At 40.3% G+C, this 21,181-nt stretch overlaps 1 protein-coding gene and 1 long non-coding RNA gene across 2 annotated transcripts in view; one reads left to right on the top strand and one right to left on the bottom strand.

The window, feature by feature from the left end:
- Window positions 1–3,460: 3,460 nt before the first annotated feature.
- Window positions 3,461–18,010, bottom strand: FRRS1L (ferric chelate reductase 1 like). The gene is given in 7 exon segments (XM_050330062.1): window positions 3,461–11,510; window positions 11,976–12,222; window positions 15,388–15,526; window positions 16,005–16,089; window positions 17,789–17,845; window positions 17,848–17,890; window positions 17,892–18,010. Coding segments are annotated over 7 exon segments (846 nt in total). The 5' UTR covers window positions 17,994–18,010; the 3' UTR covers window positions 3,461–11,337.
- Window positions 18,011–18,163: 153 nt separating this feature from the next.
- Window positions 18,164–21,181, top strand: part of LOC126647635 (uncharacterized) — a 35,057-nt gene continuing 32,039 nt past the window's right edge. The window contains exon 1 of the long non-coding RNA XR_007630631.1: window positions 18,164–18,657. This is a non-coding gene — a long non-coding RNA (uncharacterized LOC126647635). The remainder of the gene's footprint in view (window positions 18,658–21,181) is intronic.

Below are 21,181 nucleotides of genomic sequence, written 5' to 3'. Positions count from 1 at the left end.
CAGCTTAACACAACCCTTCAGCAGGTACTAAAGCTATTGGTTGTGATATCATAAAACCCTCAGAGAGATCTTCCTCTTTGTTTTAAATGAGAGGCACCGTATCCTCTACAACATAGTACAGAGGTCACATACCTCTGAAAATGTAAAAAGTCCATACAGGAGTTTGATTTTTTTTTTTTTCATTTTTTATACCATTTGGGATTTACATGCATATTTAACCTTATGTAACTTAATGTTAGATCAGAGTCCGCCAGGACTTTGGTGGAGCATTTCTTGCATAATGGATAAGTTCAAAAGCTGACATTACCCTGAACACAACTGTCTTTAACTTGTAAAGTGAGAATACATCTATTCATAGCTAAGCTTTTAAATGCAGAGCAATACAAAGACAACAGACCATAAATGAGACCTACCCCTATCATCATCCCAAGGAGGAAAGGTAGAGGTTTCTCCACACGCTTCTTGTAACTATGTTGCATCCAAAAGGCCTAGGTGGAACTGGGTCCAGCCAGTTTCCCAGAGCTTTTGCACTGCAGTCCCGACTTGTCCATGCTGCAAATCCTTTCCTGCCAGATACACAGAGGTTCAATTCTTGTAAAGGTTCCTCTTAGATCCTGCAGCTACTTGTTTTCCTTTGCTGAACAAATCACAAGTAGATTCAACAAAGTGCTTTAATTTTATGTATTTATAAACCTACAGACACTTTGTTTGATGCTGATGGTGATGAGGCATTGCAAGCAGTTGTCCATATGAGAAGCTTTTATTGAACCTTAAACTGATACTGTCACTCACTGCTCTTTGATCAGATAGATCTGCCTCCTGGCAGGGTGCTGAAATACATATCAAGCATGCATCAGTACCTGAACATTTTCTCTTTAGTTCAGAAGCATTCCAAACTTTAATAGCTCATTACAATATGTTTTATTGCATTAAAGTTCAATTACCAAGTGTCAATTAAGATTTACACAGGGGGAGAGCAGAGAGCTGAAATCCTTCTGTTAGCTAAACAGAGATGCCATCAAACCAAATCTTCAGAGGCACATCCTTATTCCTTTGATTTTTCTTAACTGACTTGGGTAGCCATGTTCTTCAGAAAGAAAAATTAATGTCACCTCGCTGACTTGAGTGAAGCTATAAACATTGGTTTACATAAGCTGTGGATTTGGTCCCTACTGTATAAAACCTTTCCCTTCCAATTATGTCTTTCACTATCCTTTATAAACAACTAAACCTATCAGAAAGGAAAAAAAAAAACCAAACCCACTCAATTCCCCAAACAACAATGCAATAAAATAAAGATTTCTAACTCATGTATTACCACCACATGAATACATAAGAATAGGGACATGACCATAAATATCAGAAAAAAATCTCTGAAGTGACAGCTGAGGGAGGATGCGTGATCTTCACAAGACACACCCCAGCGTCTAAAACGTAATTCCACAAAATATTTCAAACAGCAACTGCAGCCTTAACAGCTGGGTTTTGTTTAAGATTTGAAACAGTAAGAGATTTTAGATTAGATGCCCATTTAGGTATAAATTGCACTGATACATTGTGGTTTAGGCATTTTTATGGTTGTAGATAAGTAGCACACCTCAGGCTCCTCTACTACCAGAAATTCTCCAACAGTCTCTTCAGTTGTATTTTTGCTATTAGCAATTCTTCAGAGGTGAAGAGAGCAGCAAAGGAATGCTTTTGTGTCAGTGCAGAAAAGATGTATGCACCTTAAAGTACACATGTGGTAAGTATGGACAGTCTTCAGTGCTCTCCTATGTAGAGGGAAGTATAAAATGAGGTATTAGTAAGAGAGAAACTTGTAACTTCTGTCTGCTTCTGCACTAGCACCCACGATGTTGTGAAGTGAAGCCTTTTGAGTCCCCTTCAAGAGATCACAGACACCCCTAGCTCTTTGTTCAACACAGATCACAAACTGTCCTACACATGATATCAAAATACTCGGCACTGAGGTGGCCACGAAGCAGAGGAGATAGACAGTGGTGGCAACAGCAAGTTAATCATTATTTACATCCAAAATGATCACATGAAGCTATAAAATAACTCAGAAATGAAGCCACAAGGTGTCAGCACTGGCCTGCGTGTTTAGAAAACAATGCTATCCTGCTTGAGAGATTTTGTTTTAACTTCTTGTAATGAACATTTGTGAAAATTCAGTTGAGGTTAATCTCACTTTATTAATTCACCTCAGTTTAATGAAAAAGTTATACCATCTTCAGATCAATGAAAAATACTCAGTGTAAACTAATACAGTTTCTATAGTAGCAGAACCAAAGGAAAAAAAAGTCTTAATGTTAAAGTTAATGATTAAGATAACTTTGTATCTTTAGGTCTGAGAATCTTGGTCAGTAAAAGAGGGGAATGAAATGCATGGTTGTAAGGCAGAGCAGTCAACTGCATGAACACAAAAATGTTCAATCAGTGGAAAAAGCATGCAAACAGCACGAGGAAGACCTGTGGACCCAGAGCACTATCTTTCAGGTTAGCCCACGTGGTAGCTGTGTGCATGGAACAAGAGCTGGATATACAGAGATCTGAATAACAGAAGAATGGTTTGGATTCATAGGCTTTGTGACAAAATGCCTTGCTGATCCATCAGTGGTTACGTACCACAAGATAAACAGAACATAATTTAAGACCCTCTGCTGGGTATATTTAAGGCCTCTGTTGATCACAGTCACTTGGACAGTGCACAGGTAAGTGACACTCACGAGATCCGTCCTTTCTTGCACCCTGCAGCTACAGGGTAGCAATACTACAAACACAACAAACAGACCACAAAGTATAAAAGCAATACATTTCTTGTTGCCCTGAGCCAACTTGTCTTCTCAGCCCACCAGCAAGGGGCTAAAATACCTGTTCAAATCTGAGAGATCTCAGAAATCAAAGCATCCCTTTTTGAGAGATCTCTACAGCTGCTTTTGCTTGCTGAGTACGATGGGACTTCCTCCTCTCTGTTGCCAATCTCTAATATAATTTAATTTTCTTCTTGTCTGCAAAAGCCTGCTCTGTTTGCTTCAGGACCTGCTCTGTCTGGCCAGGGAATAGGGCAGTGATGACAGCAGATAAAGAACACCCAAATTTGTAATCTTGCAACTTGATCATATTTGTATCAAATAGGTTACAAAAACACAACATAAAGGTCACCACAGGAAACTCTACATTCTATATACTTATAGTAGGTTAATACTTTGTTAAAGTACAGATGATCACATTTATTTACAGCTTCACTGTGATTCTCATATTGAGAAAAAAAAAAGTAGTCTTCCCACATCTGTTAATTTGCTACTGTGACAAGCCTCACTGACTTAAATGGAAATACTAGGGCTAATAAATTCAAGCCTATGGCATGGGAAGGAATTGTTAACACAGGGCAGCAGCAGAGACTTCTTTAACCTCAGAGACTTCCCCCCCTCCCCTTTTATAAATGCCATACCACACATTTTCTTAGACTAAAAAGGCATTTATTATAACAGTTTTATAAATATTGTTGTCTGTCACTGTCAAATAGCTAACAAGGCTCACTTGAACACCAACATTTAGTATAAAACAGATGTTACAAAGCAATACTTTAGGGCATGCACTGACTGTGAAGTAGTCCCGTAGATCACAGCAATTTCATTATGTATTCATCCAGTGTTATTTTTTCTGAAAAGACTAGAGCATAAATACAAAGAAGTTTGGCCATTTCTTCTGGACTACAAAACCTCCATTCTGTGCTCCTACCCAACCAAATGCTCACTGACTTCACACGGATGGTGGGTATTGGCACACAGAACAGTGCCCAGCGTAGAGTGCAGAACACCACATAACACTATAATTACAGGTTGCTTATTTGTACGTTTCATCTGTATACTGATCTTGAGAACGCTGAACAAAGTCAAAAGGTAGAAACAGCATTTCAGGTTCAGTTGTTACACTTCATGTAATACAAAACAAGTGGCAAGAGTTCACGCAGTTACGACAACCTGCTTACTTGCAGGGAGGTTAAAGCAAACCAGATCTCAGGATATATAAATCAGAAATGCCAAGGCATACCAGGCATCTGTTTTAACCTAAACAGAATTCATGATACTTCAAATATGCTAACAAAATATATCTTTCTAAATAAAGGCTGGGAATATCACACACAAATGTCAGGGTCCCACCATTTCACTTTTCTAATAGGTTTGGAATTTAATCTTTGACTCTCTATTTCAAGACCTGAGTGATACTTCTAGCTTTAAAAGAAATCTATTGTGGTAGTTTTTTCTATTTCAATGTTTATTCCTTGTTTCATGTCGCCAACTGTGAAAAACTGAAAAAGAAATCACTGCTTTATATGGGAGCAGCCAAGTATTTCAGAAGCAGATATCATATTCTGTAGTTAAATAACAAGAATTTTTCCAATTTTCCCTCTTAGGTTTAACTATGGCATCTATACTTCCTTTCCTATTATACTAATATTCTGTATGACAATATTCTCATGACTTACAGAACTTATCCTTGTTTCATCTTATTTGGAAAAAAAAGTGAAAATAATACTGCAATAAGACTAATGTAAGGCTAATTTCTGTACTGAAGAAAGTGAAGGAAGGTTAGTATATAAGAACTGCAAACATAATATCCACACAAGTAAAATATCAGGTTTATAAATATTTTTCTGGATCATTCTGCCTCCCCAAAATCAGCTAGGAGCCAGGGAATATGTAGGATTCTGTGTTTTGTCTTGTCTCCAGTGCAGAATCTACCCTTTTTAGGCTTTCTTGTATAATTTTCAGACTTTACACACACACACAAATACCTTCAGCAAAATCACATTGCCTAAATATTAATTCTGTGAAGATTATTTTTCATTAATCTGAACTTTGCAGATCACTGTTGTGAAAAATCAGCAGGAATATTTTTATTCCTCGGCCCACAACCTAAGTGAGTTATTTAGTCTCCTACCAGCACCATCTTATGAAAATGAACTGAATTATGTAAAAACTAAGAGAGCAATGTGAAACTAAATTAGGCAGCACATTGCAATCACTAGTTGCCATAAAATGTTCACTGCCCTGAGTAAGCATTGGAGCCATAAAAGATTTGCAGCTGCTCAGCACTTTTGAAAAATCCAATTACTTCTTTAAAAATGTAAATATGAATTTGAGTACATATAATTTAGAAACAGCTCAGAAAAGTACTGGTAATTCTGTAATGCTCTAGTCTATAAAGAGCTCAACACCTTTACAGCAAATTTCTTAAGAATGACATGTAAAAGTTCACCTTTTAAGGACATTCCTAAACAGCCTCTAATTGCAGATCAAGATGAGCCTATATGGAGCAGCAACTCTTCTAAGATAGGGGCTGTGAAGTCCTGCACGTATTCCAACCTCACACTGGTTTGAAAGAACATTCCTACTGATAAGAAACACAGAAAGAGGGTGAAAGCAACAGTTGTGGATGTCTATGAAACTACTGTCAGAGGAAGTTCAGATGGGGCATTAGGAAAAAGTTCTTCTTTGAGAGGATGTCTGGTGACTGAATGGGCTCTGCAGGGAAGAGATCATGGCACCAAGCCTGTCAGAGTTCAAGGAGCATCTAAATGATTCTCTTAAACATATGGTTTAGTTTTAGGCAATCCTGTGAAGAGCAAGGAGTTGGACTCTAAGATCCTTATGGGTTCCTTCCAAACTGAGATGTAGAATTAGTCTATGAGTGCGATTCAAATTACTTAGCCATCCAAGGAAAAAAATAAATCTGCCCCTTCCCTTACAGCAGATTCATTGCTATTGCTAAGGCATAACACAGATTTTCAAAGCAAGTCATATCTTTAAGTCTGCATTTTCACACCTATCAACTCCACAAGCTGCACACATCCTCCTCGACATTTCAAAATTACACTGCTTTTGCCTCACTATCTAAGCCCAAATTAGACAAGTTAAATAACCAGGTTCAAGCATACTTAATTTTACCAAACCCACATTGAAAATAAAAAAAAAGGGAAGGTACCAAAGTGATTATTTCATACTAATAAGAGAACTTTGGCAAAGCAAGGCTTACCTATATCTTACTCTATACCTAGACATAAAAATTGCATAGAAATAACTAGATATGAAAAAAAAATGTGAAAAGTTGACATATAGTAAGAAAAATTTTTCTTTTTATTGATTTTTGTACACAGGAAATTGAGATTGTTTTTAAAACCTCCCAGTTAGATCCATATCTGTCCTGGGCAGTTTGGTGAACAGCTGTCCTAACACTCTGCTACAGAAATACTAATAATGAAATTTTTATTAGAGGAATTAGATAATGTACAGTGAAAACTGTTAAGAAAATATATGGAGCCCCCATCTTTTGATATTTAAACTGCAGCAAGCAGGGAGTACCTGCTCACTGGCCATTTTACAAACTGAGCAGGTACTCCCCACTGCAGCCGACTGTCATGACTGCCTACGGGGTCTTGACAGGTTTTCACACCTCTGAGGGCACGATCAAGCCTCTAGCTCTTACCTCGGTTGATGGGAGTAGACATCTTGTGGTATAGTCTGACCTGATGCCCACATCAGTCCTTACACAGCTCAGACCCACACAGAAGCTAAACTCTCACTGAAGTCAGACCAGACTCTGTTCCTTCTCATCATATAAAGTAATATTTGCTTGTGATAAAGAGTGTCACACAGGCTCTGCCACATGTAAACTCGTACAAAAATAGAAAGTATGCCAAAACCATTAGCCCTTTCTTGTCAGTCACCCTTACTTCCAGTCTCTCCATTCTTCTGTTCCAAACTATTTGATGTCACCACTGCCTGTCTGTGTAGCATTCAATCAAACTGCTTTGCCAGTTTCATTACATGCTGTGGAGTCAAGGTTGAAACATATCATGTCAATTCATGAAAGTTATGCATATCCACAGCTCCATGAAGCACTGAAACACAGTAATATTTAAACGTGTTTCTATCATAAATGTGCTTCTGTCATAAATCTAAGGCTCAATACAAAGTCCTACTTTGTATAAAATACTAACACTCCAAAGTTACCTCTGAAAACAAGTGATATTAGACCTTTTGTAATTCTCTGAAATACACATTTCCTTCTTCTAAAGCTCTTACCAAATACTTTTCTTGGGGAAACTATTTGGAGTTGTTAAAAAAAGTGTGTGTGGGAAGTACATCTGCTGCACAGCAGCGTTGCAAACCAATGAAACCACAGAATCACCAAATGCAGTTTAAATGCTAATAGAAGTTTTGTAATTTGCATATAAACTTGAATTCTACCTCTAAAGTACTGCAGGGTGCAAACTTCCATTGGACCCAGAAAAGACCTGAAAGAGCAGAGAGAGGGTCTGTTCTCTAAAACAAGAATAATTTCTTCTTAGTAAAATGCATTGGAGGTATGAGAAAGTAAGGAGAAGACAGAATCAAACAGAGAGACCTGCATCTTCCCATAAACTTATAGCAGTCGTTTACTTACGAATAACTGAGTATCATCAACAACACAGATGTCTAATTGTGACATGGAAAATCATGAAGACAGATGTGTGCCAGTCCTCCTTTACCTACTAACTCCTTTACAGCCTGGAAGGCTGCTCTAAGGTGTCCCCAGAACCTTCTCATCTCCAGGCTGAACAACCCCAACTCTCTCAGCCCACCTTCATAGGAGAGGTGTTCCAGTCCTCTCATCACCTTAGTGGCCCTCCTCTAGACTCATTCCAACAGGTCCACATCCTTCTTGTGTTGGGGGCCCCAGAGCTGGATGCAGTACTCCAGGTGGGGTATCAGGAGAGCAGAGGGGCAAAATCACTTCCTTTGACCCGCTACTCACATTTCTTACGATGCAGCCCAGGATACGGTCGGCTTTCTGGGTTGCAAGTGCACATTGCCAGATCATGTTGAGCTGCTTGTCAACAAGAAGATATGCATATTTAAGAGATTTGGTGCAGGATGGGTCATGCTGTTTGTTATTTCCGTTTTGTAGTAGACATTTAGTATATGAAAGGCTCTTCTTTTTGGTTCAGACCCAGGATATGGTGCCCTAAGTGAGCTTCAATACTGCTGATGTACACCATACTTTAATCCCTGTGCTGAAGTCTGGGAAAGCCAGTGCCCAACACAGCTTTGAAAACATTTAACCCAATCTGGGCTTTTCCTCAGGTTACGGAGGCCACAAATGTTAATTTTCTTGCTATCCAAGTATTGCAAAACCAATCAAAGACATGAACGCCACAGAGGGATTTCAAACACTTCTCATTAATATGTTATCTTTCAAAATCAGAGTTATTTCCCTTGTAATAATAGAATTTTGAAGATAGCATCACCCTGTATCCAATAATATTATCAAATGAGATAGGCTTTTTTTTTTTTTGAGGGGGGAAAAATTAATTAGCAACTCACCTATACCGAATAAATATACATATTTATTTGATTCCAGCCTCTGTATTAGGCCACTCTGCAAGTAAGTCTCAAAGCACTTTAGAAATGTATTCTTTAACAGTTGTTTGCTAGTAATCACACTTAAGAAAGTAAAAATTACTTGGAGATGGAAATGTCTGCCTCCTTTTCCAAAGCAGGCCTTTTCTTCTAGTTTGTGTTGGTACCCATCAATTAGGAAAAAAAATTAAAAAAACCTACTTGAAATGCCATGATCACCTAAAATTTTCTTAGAAGACCATCACTTTGGTTAACAGGGATCAATCCTGCTTTTCAAAATTAAAAAAAAAAAAAATACAAAACAACAAAAAAATACAAAATCCCCCCCCCCATGACAAGTTACTATGCCCACTCAAATGTTGATTTACCAAGAATCATCCATAGTTAAACATCCCTGACCTAAAGACCTTTTATTTCTCTTATGCCCTTTTTCTTCTCAGATTTCATCTTAACTAGTAAGTTCTAAACACCCAGAATTTCTTTGTTTGTCAACTTGAATTTCATATTCTTGATTTTCCTGCTCTGAAGGGCAACTCTCAGACAAACTCAGGGCCAAACTGAACCATCAGCTGAAATGCCAAATAACAGATTGCTTTGCTGCTTGCTGTGGCCTTTTATTTCCTCCCTTTTGATTAGAAATACTTTATTAGGCTAATTAAGTACTTTGAAGCTTGGGTGAAAGTTTTTACAGAAGAGCACCTTTCTGCTAATACTTCAACAAGAGAAAAATATAATGACAGAAAAGAGGAACCAAAATGGGTTTCTATCCTACTTCAGTACATTTAAATTAACAAATTAGCCCTTTAGTGGGTAATCAGGTAAATGGTTGAAACTAAAATAGCAAATACAAGGCCATAGACTAAAGCAACCCTGAGGCTCTGAGAAAGAACTGCAGTATCTCAGCTGCCTACAAATCAGCACAATGCAGAAAGAACTTTCCCTAATGATTTCGTCACTTCAACTGGTTGCTGAATGTAAAGCTGATTCTCCAGGCTTTGGCTTATCTGCTCCACCCAATCTTAAGGCTGAATTACATAGTTGTTGTGGACCAAAGCATTCCTTCCTCGTTAGGTGGACTCCACTGTACTCTTCATCAGATGATGAGTAAGCTAACCAACTTGAGAGAAGCAATTTACACTAAATAAAGTATACACACTTCTAAAGTTCACTTCATTCTGAATTTTTCTTCCCTCTCCTGAGATCTAGTCCAGTAATTTTAAGTGAACAAATCCTTTAAGACAACAATAAAAATATAAAATACTAATCAATCTTTCTGTTGAAATAGGGATAAAGTGTTTGTTATGAAGACAAATTAATTTTCAATCTAATTCATATACCCTAAGCATCGGTTTGAAGAACTATGAGCCTAAAAAAACAAGTTTATAAACATCAGCCTGTGAATAACACTGTGAACCAAGCAAAGCTAATTAATCATTTTATATTCTGTGCAGTAATGAGAATAGAAAGGAGTTCCATCACATACTTTACCAGGTCCTGTGTTACAGAGTCCTCAAGCGTACCCCATTAGATCAAACTTTGGTACTATTTATATTTTAATTCTATTTAAATAGAATTTTAACATGAGTTGGAAAGTGAATGCGTAACCTTTTCTAAGCACATTTGACTGCTGCATGTAGGCACATGTCGTACACCTCCTATTACATGAAGAACAGAAACTCTCCACTCAAAGTTTTTCATAATATTCTGTGGGTTATAAATGCATTTTGACACTTTCCATTTCTGTAATATTTAGCATTCATCTTGGAATATTTATATATGATAAAAAAGTCTAATGTATTTCCTCTTTAGCTCATCTTTTTCCACAGTAACTATATCTCAGCCAAGGTTTGATGAACTAAAGATACTGCTCTTCTTATTAACCACTGTCTTTCCTTAGAAATAATCTCATTATATTTCTGTTTCTTTGTAAGTTAACACCAGTTGACTATAGTCACCTTTAACATGAACAGGATATAGAGGTATACAACACAGAAAACCAGATTACTTCATATTACCGCACAACTACTTAAAAAACGTATTTACATGTCAGCAAAATTACTGTTTTTTCATAAAAAGAGAAAAACTGATCTAGTCTACTGGGAAGACAACCTATGGCTTGTTGGGAACTTCTATATTCTGCATGTTTTACACCTGCTTTTCCTATGCATGGAGAATTTATACTGCTGTATTCTCCCTTCCCCTTGTTTAAATGACTTTGTATCTCACTCTTATAAGAAGTAGCCATTTTTTTCAAAAAGGCTGTTGAAACAAATAAAAGACATTCATCACCTCTTTTCCATTGAAAAAAAAATTGTGCTAATGCTTGAATATTTAAATTTAGTTTTGAAAACTACCACAGCAAGTGATCCTTCATAAATATTTTAAAAAAATTAAAAAATTGGGAGAACTGTCCACTACTGAGGGCAGGTTTTATATTGCTGTGTTGCTATCTGGATCTTAACATCCAAAACTGCACTTGGAGTTGTGCTCTCTGCTCCAGAAGTACCAAACAGCATTACAATGTTTTCCTAAATTTGCTTTTTCGAAGCAATTTGGAAGGCAATTTTGTTATTTGATAAGATGTTCATCACTAAATTCACCTAAACACACATACAGGCACCCCTCTCATACATACATACACACACACACACACATTGATTTTACAAAAGTGTCATTTTCTTTAAGCAAGTAATCACAACACTGAAAATATTCTCCTATGTGTTTGCTGATTATTCTTAAATGATTTGTCACCACTCTGCCACTCAAAGGAGATGGTTATTTCATTCTTCTGAGAAGCTAACTATGTTCAAAATCACCTAGATGAGGATGGTGCTGTGATATAAATTCCAATAGAAAAATGCATCAGCCATCCATATAGCCGTCCATCCTGAGAAACTTCCAGCGACAAATTCTTGCTATTTTCCATTGGTCATGGGGTTCCCATCAATAAATAGAAGGTCAGTGCAACAATGAGGAGCAAGCAGAATGGAGAAGAGAAGGTCTGATAGGCAGCTGATGGCATGAAAATATCTTCATATTTGTAAATACTGACAACACGTTCTGATACAGGTGGTGAGTCTATATCATGACGAGTTATAGAACCTTTAAGAGGTAAGGGCAGAAAGAAATAATGTCAGATGCATTTTTTTCTGTAACTCTACTAAAGATACAGGTAGACAGATAATTTTCAAAACTACAGGAGCATGTAATATTACCCTGTCAGTGAGTAGTACCATTTCCCTGCTTTCTGAAATTAAAATCCTGAATAAAACAAATGAAATGCAAGTAAACAACAAACATCCTTCAAAGGAATTGAGAACTCCTAGTTATGAAGTTCTTCTATATTTAGCTTTGGGAAGGGAGGATAGTAACTTTATAGCTAAGAAAACATGACGCGTTGGACTCTTGCCTTCCTTTTTGTCTGTTTTTAAGCTTTACGCTGTCAGAATTTTAGTTCATTTGGAAAAAAAAAAAAGAAGAAAAAAGGAGGAGTAAGAATAATATAACTGGAAGACGTTTATCAATTTTGGCACATCAGTTCTGTTGGTAACACAGAAATCAACTTACCCTGGATTGCTGGACCCCAAGCAAACAGATAGTACCAACTCAAGTGCAGATCTACGATGGTTTCCTCTCGGGGAACATACACAGGACGCTTGAATCGACATGTTACACGATTGTTTTCAAAAACCCCTTCCTCATCTCTAGCAGGATTTCTCTGGATTTCCTTAGCCCACTGACCGACATTATAGAAGTGCTGTATTCGGACTCTTCCGTTGTCATCATGAACACAAGCCATGACATCATCTCCTCCCTACAAGGTGAAAACAAATTGGAAGACGGAAACCAGAAGTGTCAGAAAGCATTTCCTCATTTATGTGTATAATTTTAATTATTCAAAACTAATCAAGGCCTAGGACTCTCCTTTCTTCTTCCCAAATTATGTATACACAAATATTTGCTTCCCTAACCAGGTGTCTTGAGTCCAATTGAAAAGCACATAAATAGATAGTAATATTTACTTACCCTTACTATCTCTTTTGGATCTTTCTAAGAGTTATTTTACCTTACATATAAAATTTGTAAGCCATGATATCACCCTGACATCACATAATTAATTGATCCGTGGAAGGATGTTTTCTTTGGTTATTTGTGAAGTTCTGAGATCCTGCTTCATAAAAACTGGCAGTCTTGAATCCCTCCTGTGCACAAAATCCACTGCATCAAATCACAGGTAGGAAACCAATATGATTTAGTAGGATAGAGGAGATGAATCTACTAATTATGGGAAAATAATACCATAAATTAGAGTAAGTCTTTTCTAATCTCTTCTCACTTTCACTTAAGGGAACATCACTTCTCATATCTCTTTTATCTCTTAAAAGAAAATTAAAAATGTTCAGCATGTAATAACAGAATACAGTATACTGTAAGATATAATAAAAAAGTAATCAATATGTTCTTCTTCACTTAGCTTAAACAGCCACCAAAGTTGGTTCTTCTCAAGCGAAAGAACCAACAGACAGAAGGAAGTCGTGAGACAATTATTTGTAGAGGTTATCTGTAGACGTACTAAAGCAGTTGCTAGAACAGCTACTCAAGGTCACTGACAAAGTGGTAGAGCACTGTATCACTCAGGGATGAGCATTAACTTCAGGAGTGCTATCTCACAGAATCCTTAGCATCAAGAACACTTGGTCAAGCTGGATGAGTGGCATTTTACTCAACACCACTGTCACAGCTATCAGTGCCATACTAAATACAGGCCCTACTCCTCCCCTACTCATCTTTATGAGATGCCATACTGATGATAGACTTGGCGCTTGCTAGTGTGATCATCCCTCAGCTCTTTGTTATAGGGGAGGGAGAGAAAAAGAGTGCATTTCAGTACTCTGGGAATATTGCTATGTGCATTTGTAAAAGATGTGCCAAAAGTGAAGGGAAAAAGTGGACAACTATGTAAAACACATGCTTGAACATTTTCTGCACCTTGGTGCTGCTGCAGGCAACCTTTTCAGCCTCTGTCTTGAGACTATCATTGCTTTCCATAACTTATTTTCCAAGTTTAATTGTCATACATCTGAGCAAAAATTCCTCATTCTTAAGTACAAAGAAGAAAAATAAACCTGTTTTCACACAGAAGAAAAAAACTAAAAAGGAAAGAAAAAAGCCCTCTGAATCTCAGTTAACAGAATGACATTACAGAATCCTTCTAAGGCACAAAAGCCTGCAAGTGGAAAAGCATAACGTTATTTGAGACAAAGAAATAGGTCACAGGACTTTAAAAAAATCTATTGAGGACACAAAATAGGTTTTTTTTTCCCTAAACTTCTGTAGCTATCCAGGCCACACCATTTAGATTAGGGCCTCCAAAGCACAGCCCATTTCTCACAGCAAAGCTGTTTTGACTCAGAGCCATTTTACCATCAAAGCCTGGAAGTTATGAAAAAGGATGAAATCAGCAGGGGAACAAGAGAGAAAGAGAGATGCTAGCTGGTTTAGTCCAGCTGACTGACGGGCATTAGATGATGTACACAGCAAATCTGGAAGCAAAAACTTCTAATATTTAGTTAATTGTTCTTACCAGAAGCTTCTTGATGTGCCTGGGACAAAAGGTAACACATGTTTTCCAAGTGTCTGATGATATGACAGCAGTGGGACCCTGGGATCTACTACAGGTACATCACAGTTACCAACTAGTAACACAATCTCTGATAGCTTAGGAACAAATACTTAAAAGTGCTGAGCTGTTTCTGAAACCCTGTTGAGTGCTTGCATTGCCATCCATCTAAATTCTTCCCAAAATTTGGCTGTAAAACTCTTCTTTACAACACCAAAACCACAAGCTATTTCTTGTGATGTGAACTGTTCCTTATGATATAAAAAGCTTCTAATTTCATCGTGTTTATTTACAGCATCATGTTAAAACGTATAAAGTAATGAGTGAGAAGCTCCTGCCCTCACACTTTCTTTGTATTTTTCATTTTGAGTCTGATAAAAATACTGTTAAGTCAGTGCAAGTCTTCCCATTAATTTTTGTGGGTCCTAGCCCAGGACATCTAAATCCTGTATTTTTTCAGACTACCATTTTCAACATTACAAGAAAAAGTCCTTTCCTTTAACTTGTGGTTTAGGATCTGGCCTCAGTATTGTTCTATATACCCAGGAGTGATTCTGTACATGAACACCTGCATTATGAACTGCATTTTAATCCTAAACACTTTACCAAGGATCATAGACAAAACACCTTTGCATAAGTTGCCCATTGCATAGGTTTTTAAAGTTCACACAGTACATGCTTCTGTTTTGCTCACTGAAACTCAACAAAAAGTGAAGCTTTTGAATGAAAAAGTAAGTACAGGAATAAGCATAAAAGCAAACTCAAAAAAATCCAGAAGAAAGAATAAATTTTAACAAGATTGTTTTCTAGAGTATATATGTTTAAATTAGCAGGAGTCATCTTGTCACATATTTTTAGCTTCCCTGAAACAACACATAGGTATGAAAGAAACAAAAAATATTTCTGAAGTTAAACAGTGAAAGATATATTTACATTGCTGAAAGTCAGCTGATTTACAGAAGAATAAAATTATTTGTTATTTAGTTTATGATGTGTCTTTTGTCAAAGTTACACTGCCATAAAGCACAGCAGGACATTTCCATGTGAATTGGCTTACCCCTGAGGGCTTTTCTAACAAAAAGACAAAAAGCTAATAACATTCAGCCATTCAGAGCTGAACTGAAATACTGTTGTAGTTCTCAGAAAAGAAGGGAAAGGAGATGTTAAGAAAGATGAAGCAGTTTTCTGTGAGGCAGTAGGCCTGGCTTATGCTCCTGAGGGGCTACTGAATGGTGCTTTGTTTTCAGCAAGTCAGTTTTTCCTTTTATGCTCTGTTTCTGACTGATGAAATATATAAATATAATATAAACCATGTAAAAGTGTGCATGTTGTCAACATGAAGAACTGCACATGTCTTACCATCTTCTTGTCTGAGGAAAATCCCACTGCCACCCAGCCATCAGTATCGGCACTCAACTCAAATTCCACGTCAGCTCCTATTCTACGGTAACTTAGAAAGTAGTCACAAGTCTCCGCATTACATCCAGGTTTACCATACCTAAATGGAATTGAAAATACAAGTAATTTTTCCTTGAAATTTGCTGCCATGGAACTTAATTAAATTTCTGCAAAAAAACTCAAAAGAACGCATTCTTGTATAATGGCGGTAAAACATACTATATATACTGCTATACATAGGGTACCATTAATTAAGAGTTTCAATTATTGCTCTTTTAGTATAAGAATGTATAGTATTTAAACAGTATGGCAAACAGTTACACACGGTATTACTCTGTTGACCTTACTTGCTCAGGTTTTGTAAGTGCTTCATGAAAATATGAATTGTGAAAGAACTGTAGGTCCACAACTAAGACATATATTCTAGTGTCCTCAAATAATATAGTTACTACTAAAAGGTATGTTCTTAAAATAATAAACATTTATTTAAATGACTATGAAACACTTACCAAAGTCTCCAATATCATCAGTCAGCATTTTTAAAAATAAAGTTATCTGCACTCTTATCTCAGACTGACCTGAAGCATCCCTTGGTTTTTCCACAGTCATCCACTCTGATTTTTGCAAAGGGATCCACAGGAGGAGCAGTAGGGAAAGGGTAACCTGTATAATCAGAATAAATCATTACTAAATAAAATATGAGGAATAAAAAGCAGTAATACTAAAGAGAAATTTTGCAATAGCGTTTACTTTGCTGATAACTGTGCTGTTCAGACAAGGGACTGCTTTGTCACATACACAATCCATTGTTCAGATAGTCCTGGATCCAGGTACCAAAGCAACACAAGTAACTGAAAACAAAACTTTGCCTGCATTCATTAAGGCGAGAGAAGAATGCCAAAGGCTAAAAGTTAGTGTAAGGCAGCAGGACCATGGACAAGGTGCAATCAACTAACAGTTCAGGATCTCCGCTCAGCTATCTCTTTGTCACCTCAGGAAATCCGTTAGGGAACTAAATTTGACTCCTTACAAATGACAGCATGAGGTTTAAATGGAGGCAGGGCACCAGACGCAGAGCTGTAGGAATGGATACCTTATAATAAGGAAAGCACCTTATAATACATCCTCCACTAAGAAGTAAAATAAAACACACATTGCAGAAAAAAGCAAGAGAGTATCAAGACAGGAATTGCCTGCAGTTATAGCCTGCAATCACTTGTGAAGGCAGACCCAAAAGAGCTGGACAATGAGAGTTATGATTCCAAGCAATACCCTGTCTGCTGCAAGATAATACACCAAAGAGGAAGTGAGAACATTTGTGAACAGACCTATTTTGTCTTTGCTTGTAGACGCTGATGTCTGTTGTATAAGCACAGGTATTTTTATTAGGATGTTCTTTTACTTAGCCAGCTGAAAAATGAAGTGCTAACTGTGAAACTAGAAAGTCCTCTGAAAGCACTTCATTGAATAGGAAAAGTGCTTCATTGAGTAGGGAAGGAACACTGCAGTTAGTTACAGCATCAGTACACAAACGTTTGACCTACACAACTTTGGGTGTTCAGGAGCCCTGATTCGCTTCCTCAGATTTCTGACAAGGCTAATGGAGAAAGTGTGCTGTAAGCTGCAAATCACAGCTCCTTTAACTGTCTCAGGGGCCTGGGTAAATTACCCAGCATAAATGCATTAAGTTTGCAGAATTTCACGGCAGCCTGTAGCAGAGCATCGCTGACACACAGGTCACGGGACATGCAATTTTCTCACTCCTTCATTATTTTTCAAGTCCGTTAAACAAACGGGTTTCAATGCATCCTAGCCACAAAACTGGGAGTTTTAACACTCCACCATCTGTAAATTCAAAAAGACACCCCGGAAACCGCGACCACCACGCTGCTTTTGCTTGACACTTTAGGGCATCACACAAGTCGAAGCCCACCACAAGCCCCGGGATTCCTCTTCACGCTACCAGCGCGCAAAGCTTCGCACGACGGAAAAGCGAGACACCGCCGGCCGGCCCCGCTCTGCGGGAAGGGGACGGAGCCCGGCCCCGTCCGGGGGGATGCCCGGGCCCGGGGGTGCCGCTGCGGGGAGCGAGGCGCCGGCCCTGCGGAGAGCGCGGACGGTCCGGTGGGACACCCAGGGCTGCCCCCGGCCCCGGCCGCAGCCGGCAGCGCCGGCTGGAGGCCGCCCGGGCGGCGGAAGATGGCGGCGGGCGCTGGCCTTCGTGCTGAACAACGCCGCCGCTGCCCGCCCGCCCGCCCGCCCGCCGCCGGCCGGCGCGGTGCTCCCTCCTGCCGCGGCCGCGCTGCCCTTCGGCCTGCCGCGCCCGCCCGGCCCCGCCGCCCGCCCCCGGCCGCCGCCGCACCTCCTCGGAGGTAGCGCAGGTCGTGGAACCCGCTGGCGAAGGTGCCGTACGAGGTCGTCGGTGCCGCGCCGCGTCCTCGCCGTGCTCCCCGCCGCCCGCCTCCCCGCCGCCCGCCGCCCTCCTCGGCCGGGCTGGCGTAGGAGCCAGCCAGGAGCAGCAGCAGCAGCAGCAGCCGCCGCCGAGCGCCGCGGCTCCGCTCCGCCATGGCGGCGGCGGCGGCGGGGCGGGAGGCGGCGGCGCCCGAGCGCGGCTCCGCGGGGGAGCGGGGGCGGCCGCCGGGGGGATCCAGCCCCGGGGACGGGCGGTGCCGGAGGGAGCGCGGGGGTGGGCGAAGAGGGACGGTGTGGGAGGAAGAGGTGCCGGGGCGCCGTATGAGCGGGAATGCGCGTGGGAGCGGCGTGCGCGGGAGCGGGATGCGCCGGGAGCGGGATGCGCCGGGAGCGGGATGCGGCGGGAGCGGGACGCGCGGGCGGTCACAGGCACAGCCCTGGCAACACCGAGCCCTCCCGCAGGGATCGCCGCCGAAGGGCTAGGCGGTGGCCTTCCGTGGACCACCAGGTTCCCGCACCCCAAAGCCCGCCCCACCCGGCAGAGACCCCGGCGCGGGGACACCTCCTGCCACCGCCCAGGCACAGCACTCGGGGGCAGCACCAAACCATCCCCGGCCGCCCCCGTGGCCTCGATTCGCCAAAGCCTCCCAGCATGTGCTTCAAGAGGACGTGATAAATCCTGCTCAGTAATTGCCGGGCAAACTTCCCTGGTTTATTTGTTTTTGTGTTGTGGTTTGTTTGGGTTTTTATTATTATTATTATTTTTAATGACTTCTGAGATGGGACTGGAGGCACAGCACGACTTAACATTCATTTCAGGTAAAACCACATGGTAGTGAGCGCTCACTGTCTGATTGTGTGTTCTTGCTTTGTATTTTATGCAATGTAACTGCAGCAGTATGAATATGCTTCAGACCTGTCAGGACTGAAGGAAAGCCCAGGCTGTGCCCCCAGAGTTGGCCTGGGCTCTTGTATCTCATGCTGGACTTACAGCTAGGTATTAAAGATACAACTGCATTCTCACTGTGCCGTGGTGTCTATGGGTTGATGAAGGAACCATGACCTTTCGTACCTCATGTTTGCCAAAGTGGTTTTTTTTCTTGGATTTGGATTGCTGTCTTCTGGTTACAACTATAATTTCATTTTTATATTGTTTTTCATGGTTACACTTCCTCCTATGACAGTCCAGAATAAAATTCAGCAAAACATCAGGGAGGAGGGAGGGAAAAAGATAAAGACATAGAAGTTGGTAATATTCTGAAAATTAAAGTAACCCCTAATTTAAATGTTTTCTTTTTTACTATTGATAACCATACAGAGTTACTTTTTGATGCGGCACTGAGACTGCCCAAGACCTAAGCTGCATTGGGGATAAGTCCATTCTCTTGAGTTGAGCAGGTGATTGTCATACCAGAGTGCGCTCAGCTCTGTTGAGTGGATGATGTTAATTCACATATCCATGGTTTAGTCTGGTGGAGTAGCATGTTATCTCTCACTGCAGATAGAGGAACAGCTATACAGAGGTAAAAAATTAATTGCAAAACAAATTCCAATTGCATGCAAGTTCAACATGTTCCATAGTAGCATCTGGAAAAAGCTATGGAAGAGCAACAGCAAACTCAAGTGCAAAATAGCGAGTCCCTTCTTCCTACCTCACTGAGCTTGGCAAACTTTAGCAGGCCAGTGGAAAACAAGCAAACAAATGGCAATAGACAAAAACCCTTATAAATCAGGCTAACAGGAGAATAAGGCTGCAGCTTATTCTTTCTGGGAATAATCAACTCTGATGAAGGCCCCCTGTCTCCTTTTTGAAATAGCTCGCTGAGGGTTGTGATGCCTATGAAGAAACATTTGCTCAGCGAGGGAGCAGCTGTCAGCTGCATGCTGATTTTTCCTCCCTGGCAACAGGCTTTAGCACACTGCGATATGGGCAATGCTTCACAGTTACTGTAAACACTTAGGATATTTCTCATGTATTGTTTATGCCTACATGACATCTATTGTTTTAAATCTGACAGCTGAGATAACTGTCTGCGATTACAGTGAAGCTGCACTGATTTTCTAATGTGAAGATACGGCTAAGAGACTGACTATATTGCATGTGCCTTCCTCCTTGTAAATCCTTAAAAATTAAAACTAAAATACTCCAGCATTTTTGCCCCTTAGTAGAACCTCTTGTGTTTGCCTGAAGGTTCTCCCTATCACAAGAAAGGGTTGCTCATGGAAAGCAATGTCACATTGAGACAGGTGGAGCTCTAATGAGTACCTTCAGTTTTCAGCAGACAGAAAGGTCTGCACTGCAACTAACAGCACTGCCAGCAGTTCTGCAGGGAAGATCCTTATCTGATCAAATAATTGAGGCTGCCATCAAAGGAGGCATTAGCAGAAGGAGTCCAAACTGCAATTGCACATTCAGCCTTAACCCTGAAACGCCTAAACTTTCTGAATGCCGTATTTCTCAGCTTGCACGTGCTGGTAATACCTTTCTTATATGGGACATACACAAGCCATATGTGAACCACACGTAGAAGGCATTGCCAGCCTCTGACAGCAGAAGACCTCTTGCTTTTGGTGAATTAGAGATGTGGGCATTTCCACCACTTCTTGTGCCCATCGCCTCCTGCCTCAGGGGAATCCAGCAGTCAGATTCCTTGCGTGGTTAATTTCTCTAAAGCTTGGGTGATTCTCTGGTTCTAGCACTCAGTCTATCAGTGCCTTGCCAGGACTAGAGACCAGGATTATCCCCAGACATCCCTTGAGGCCCACCCTGCCTTCTTTCTTGGCTTTGTTTGGTCACTCAAAGTACACCTTTATCCTGGAGGCTCATGGCTTTTAGGGCTTTTGGAATAGAAATTAAAGCTTCAGGAATAAGTCATAGTTTATAAAACAGACATTCAGAAAAAAAATGTTGTCTCAGAGTCTCTGCATTATTCAGGAGTGGCTAGGGGGGAAGAGGCTAAAAACCTATTAGTCATATAAGACCATGGCCTGACTAATGAAGAGAGAAGTGGGGAAAGGCCAGTGATGCTGTCAGACCATTAGGCTGATAAGATATCCTTTGTGCCCACTTTTCCTTTGGGATCACCCATGTCAAACAAGTTCCTCTCTCCACTGCTTGGGCAGTGAGGTTGGATCTTGCATTTTCCAGGTCCTTTCTGGTTCTGTGCATGATCTAGCAGGTTTTGTCCATTCGATCATTCTCGACTTCCTTACTCAACTATTCATAAGTTATTAGTGTTGTCAGACCACCCCAAAAAGATGAAGTTAGTTAAGTTTATACTGCCCTGCCTCTTCCCAGCTACATCCTCAATATATCCATGCCTCAAGAACAATATGTTAAAGT

Source organism: Myiozetetes cayanensis, unplaced genomic scaffold, assembly GCF_022539395.1.
Source record: "Myiozetetes cayanensis isolate MyiCay16 unplaced genomic scaffold, myiCay2020 scf1, whole genome shotgun sequence".
NCBI classification, from domain to species: domain Eukaryota; kingdom Metazoa; phylum Chordata; class Aves; order Passeriformes; family Tyrannidae; genus Myiozetetes; species Myiozetetes cayanensis.
The sequence above is the reverse complement of the archived record's forward strand: the minus strand, read 5'-3'. Positions and strand labels throughout refer to the sequence as shown.